The following is a 5,132-nucleotide window of genomic DNA, read 5'->3' on the forward strand; positions in this document are numbered from 1 at the left end:
ATCATAAGATTTTTTGCAGTTGTATCCTGAGACTCATTACGTTATCGAACCGTCGCACTACGAGACGTATTTTGAGTTAACGAAAGAGATAATATCTCGCTTCTGCAGTTGTATCGTCCTTTTCTTAATCTTTGGTTAATTTTATCAATTTTATTCTTTATAATATCCAGTTCTCCGTAGATCTTATTCTTTATAATATCCAGTTCTCCGTAGATAATACAGTTCTATCACTATTCAAAAGCCATAAGGCAACTATTCTACCATATTCAGTAGTTTTTCTTTCAACTCGATCTCCTAATTTTCAAAATCTCATAATAATTAGTCCCTAATTCAAAAGTACATTTTGTTCGCACATATCATTGAAATTATTGTATCCTCGAGATCGCACATGAGGCAATGAAAAGGAATGGGTATTACATACATTGCCTTTTGATATAATAGTAAAAAGAAAGAAGACGAAATATATGATAGAGTTTAAGAGGTACGGTTTATATGATTTCGATAAATTGTCACTGGAAGATAAACCAAATTGCTCGGAAACAGTTTAGAGAAAAAGATTGGAATCAAGCTTCATAGACTTTGCATTCTTCATCGGCTGGGTTTGTCTTACAGAAATCTTCCAAAGGGTCTCCGCTTCCAGCAGCTACCTCTCCCGGCCACTTGGCAGCCACTAGGTGAGCCAAATCCACTACTCTTTGGCTATATCATTAAATTATATATATGACAATTTAGTCATTAAATGTTTCAAACTCTAATTACATGTAGAAAGAGAATTTTTATATAAAAATGTTAATCAGGTAAAAAGAACTTAGGAGACAGATTTGCAAACTGATGTAGTGGTGAAGTCGAAATACATTCTGTCTATCGTGCAACTTAAATGAAATCCGGCAATAATAATATGTAAAACTAGATTTTGACCCGCGCTTAAAAGCGCGGGTTTATTTTTGAAATTAAATAATTTTATTTAAGATGAATTTCTAGAAAGGATAGTGAAAATCTAAATATATTTTTCCGTAACCACGAACCAAACCGTACTAAACTAAAAAGCCGAGACTGTAAGTTAACGCATTAAATTTGAAGATCATGCTTTCTGTAAGTTAACGCATTAAATCAACTTGCAGTTATTTAAAAGAAAACCAAAATTCTAAAAAGTGCCGAAATTACGTTATCGTGCATGTACTTATTAAAAAAGTCACATTTCTCAAAAAAAAAAAAAATTGTTTGAAAAATTAAAACTCGTTGGTTCCTTTCTGAAGAAATCATTGAAATAAAGGCCAAAGAAAAATAATAATAATGTAAACCATATATTTGATTTAATCTTATGAATGTATTATCTTTGTACCTGTAACCCCACTCGTTGTCGTACCAGGCGACCACCTTGACCATATCATCACCCATGACCATTGTGAGGGAAGAGTCAATGGTGGTTGAGACATCAGAGCACCTGAAGTCACAAGAGACAAGTGGCGTGTCGCAAACCTCTAAAACGCCCTTGAGCGGTCCAGCGGCCGCTTTTCTGAAGGCCTCGTTAACGTCTTCAGCAGTCAAACCTTTCTTCTCAACGTTTATAACAAGGTCAACCACAGAGACGTTTGGGGTCGGCACACGGAGTGCAATGCCGTTGAGTTTACCCTTCAGCTGGGGGAGCACCAACGACACCGCCTTTGCTGCACCTGTGCTAGTCGGTACAATGTTCAGTGCTGCGGCTCTTGCACGCCTTAGGTCCCTGTGTGATGCATCTAGGAGCCTCTGAAACATTGCAAACATATGTTACCATTGTTTGGATGAAAGTATTCTTGTACTACAAGCAGGAACCCAAACTACCAAATATCCGAGACCAAAACTGAATCAACCATGAAACATCTATCATCTACGGTTCTACTTTAATACACAAACAAAGATGTAATCGTGATAAGTATGTTCAAATGGTATTTACTTGGTCCCCGGTGTAAGAGTGTGTCGTTGTCATAGTCCCCTTGACGATTCCTGTAATTGAGTAAGCTAAGAAACCATTGTCAACAATGTAATGATAGTAGAGAAAAGTAGTGTACCAAACTCTTCATCCAAAACTTTCGCAAAGGGAGCCAAACAGTTGGTGGTGCAAGATGCATTACTGCCAAGACAACCGAGAAGGAAACATGAGTACTCAACAACTAATTTGATTTTGTTTAAACTTTACCTAATGATGTTAGCAACGTCATGAGAATAGTCTTGCTCATTGACTCCCACAACATAGGTTGGGATATCAGCGCCTTTAGCTGGTGCTGTGATGATCACTTTCGAGGCTCCAGCTTGGATGTGCTTCCCTGCTCCTGGCCCATCAACAAACACTCCTGTTCCCTGATATATAAATAAATCTCTTTCGATTAATTTGCATGCGAATCATATCATTTGCAGCTTTAAGATAGAACATTCACCTCGATGACAATGTCAATGCCGAGATCAGCCCATGGAAGCTTAAGAGGATCTCTGTTTGAGACGACTTTGATGAGCTTGCCATCAACGCTGATAGTTTCATTGTCGACTATTTTCACATCGGCCTTGAAGGTTCCAAGCATGGAGTCATACTTGAGCAAGTGGGATGCCTATACAAGATTTCACCAAGGTCAAAAAGAGAGATCAAAAATGCTAAATTATTGTAAGCAACTTACGTTCTTGACACCACCACTGTCGTTAAGCACAACAACTTCGAGAGGAGAGTCCTTGCGACCGTGCCAACACCTGAGGAAGTTCCTACCAATCCTTCCAAACCCATTGATGGCCACCTTCAGTTTTGCCACTGTCTCTCCTCTAACAGGAGAGGGTGTCCCCACAGCCTAATAATATTGCACAAACTCATCATCATCATATATATGCACATACATAACAATAAAGTTACTGAACCAACCAGTCACCTTGGGGGTGATTTGAGCAGCTATGGCATCAAAGAAAGATGCTTCCCCACCGTTACTGCTGACTCGCAGGCCGGAGAATGCAGCCACTTCTAGCCTCTGTATGGTTTAGCAACAAGAGAAAAGAGATAAACAAACCGTAAAACACACACACAGAGGGTTGTGCTAGGTAGAAGGAAGATTACCTTGGAGGAACATTGAGCTGGGAAAGAGTGGATGGCACTCTTAGACTGCAGCCTCGGTTTGACGGGGATTCTGGAGACGGCAAGAGCTGAATGTGTGGCCATAGTTGCAAGAAGAGAAAAAGGCTAAGGATGCTGATCAAAATTTTGAGCAGTGGCATATATACATGCATCCTCACATCTTTGATTTTGATAAAAAGCATCCTGTGGTTGATAATGAAACAGATGAATATGTGGTTACTACGTAGGTAAGATACAATTGGGGATAAGATTGTGTGAGCCATTGATTAATAGTCCAGGTATCTCTCACTTATTAAAAAAAAAAAAAAGACTATTTCCAAGTCGCATTTCGCGTAAGGAATCTGAAATGATGATGATGATGATATATCGTTTAACATAGCATAATGAAAAAAAACAGACAAGACGATGGTAGTGGTTTGAAGATGGAGGAAAAGTTTGGACAAAATTACACAGAAACAGCAAACAACAAGTAATAATGACCCACAATTTTGTTTCAGTATCCTAAAAAACAGATGAGATTATTCAGGCTGTAGCCTCAACTTCATCGGTGCTTAGAGCTGCACCATTAGGGGTGTCTTCTGATTTTAGCTGAGAGGACACATCGTCGATAGCAGAGTTGAGCTGAGCAATTTTGTCAGCCAATACCTTGCGAGTTTTCTGCATTAAGGCAAATACACAGTGTCGTTAATTATGCTATAAAAAAAGAAAATCAACAAAGAGAAAAAATGATATGTTTTCAAGTCACCTCCAAAGCTTTTTCCTCATCATATATGAACTTAGGCAATTTCCTCATGAGATCCTTTCGGTCTGCTCCAGCTATAGCCTTGCTGATCTGAAGTAATAAGTTTGCACATCATCACACATTGAGATAGCTGTAAGAGGGATCTCAACTAAACAAACCATGTGAAAGAGAATATATAAACCTGTGGTGCATACACACATCCAAGAGCACCGACTATGAGCCCGCCCAAAATGAACCCTCCCACAAACAGGCCAGTGCTGCCTGAACTGTCATCATCTCTGCAAGATAGACATTGCACAAACGATGACTATCAATTACTATGCTCAGAAGAACCGCGGCCTATGACTGGACTAACTATGGACATGTAAAAACAATGACAAAAGATTGGTTTTGATTCATCAGATCCCAAAAAGGGTAAATGCTAACCTGTATGCTGATGGGATGGTTAGGATCCTTTTGCCTCTAGGAGCAGAAAGCTGGATCTTTTTAGAGGGATTCAGCCCGAAAGAAACGTTGGCACGACGAGCAATTGGCTTCAGAGAAAAGCCTAGCATGAAATTGAAGGAGAAGGACCAAGGATTACTGAATCGAGAGATATGCTCACTTTTACAATACGAAATGGGAAGATATAATCACGTTACAAAAATAATTTATACGCTCGTCACTGCCAACTCTAAAATGAGAGTTAATTTGATTTGGGGAAAAGATAGAAATCACAGTAGAAAAAGCAATCGGGCTCCTGAGATTCGTGTGACCTCGACACAGCACTTAATCATAACGCTTCAAATAACGATAGAATCTCAAATTCGGATGCGTACCAGATGAAGGATGGAGTTGCTGAGTATTCCTGGAAAGAGAGAGAGATGTCGAAAGAGCCGCCATCGATGGAACAAGTGAGAAGAAAAAACTTTGGATCCTCTCGGAGCTATTTGTGAGCCTGGAGGACCTTCGATGATATCTATGTTCTCATTCAGGGGTAATAATCAATTAATAATATTATTTACCCAAATACAAAGAATAAATGACAAATAATACAAACATTTTTCTTTTAGGGCAAATCTCCAAAAAAGCACATTTCTAAGTTTATATCACAAAAATAGCACTCAAAAACTAGTGTTTATGCTGGTAGTATTTGTTGAATCAATACAATAAAAGAATCTAAGAATAAGAATTAGATTCTTGAGGCTTAGGATAAATCTTTAGATGAAATCAAATAGGAAAAAAAATATAAAAGAGATTTCATTAATTGAAGGTTCATTACAAAGATGCAAAGTGAACGTTAGAATACAAAATATC

General features: G+C 38.4%; 2 protein-coding genes across 2 annotated transcripts; both read right to left on the reverse strand.

Moving 5' to 3' along the window:
* Positions 1-356: 356 nt before the first annotated feature.
* LOC106311773 (glyceraldehyde-3-phosphate dehydrogenase GAPB, chloroplastic) lies at positions 357-3,306 on the reverse strand. The gene is made up of 9 exons (XM_013749055.1): positions 3,077-3,306; positions 2,895-2,990; positions 2,652-2,816; positions 2,418-2,585; positions 2,180-2,340; positions 2,052-2,113; positions 1,937-1,986; positions 1,343-1,749; positions 357-699 (listed from the first exon to the last, which is right to left on the reverse strand). Exons 1-9 carry the CDS (start codon positions 3,176-3,178, stop codon positions 564-566), a joined length of 1,347 nt encoding a protein of 448 aa, XP_013604509.1. The 5' UTR covers positions 3,179-3,306; the 3' UTR covers positions 357-563.
* A 121-nt stretch (positions 3,307-3,427) lies between these two features.
* LOC106311774 lies at positions 3,428-4,817 on the reverse strand. The gene is made up of 5 exons (XM_013749056.1): positions 4,655-4,817; positions 4,263-4,383; positions 4,018-4,114; positions 3,840-3,926; positions 3,428-3,751 (listed from the first exon to the last, which is right to left on the reverse strand). The coding sequence occupies exons 1-5, from the start codon at positions 4,716-4,718 to the stop codon at positions 3,617-3,619; spliced, it is 504 nt and encodes a 167-aa protein (XP_013604510.1). The 5' UTR covers positions 4,719-4,817; the 3' UTR covers positions 3,428-3,616.
* Positions 4,818-5,132: the final 315 nt, after the last annotated feature.

This window comes from Brassica oleracea, chromosome C8 (genome assembly GCF_000695525.1).
Source record: "Brassica oleracea var. oleracea cultivar TO1000 chromosome C8, BOL, whole genome shotgun sequence".
Lineage (NCBI taxonomy): Eukaryota > Viridiplantae > Streptophyta > Magnoliopsida > Brassicales > Brassicaceae > Brassica > Brassica oleracea.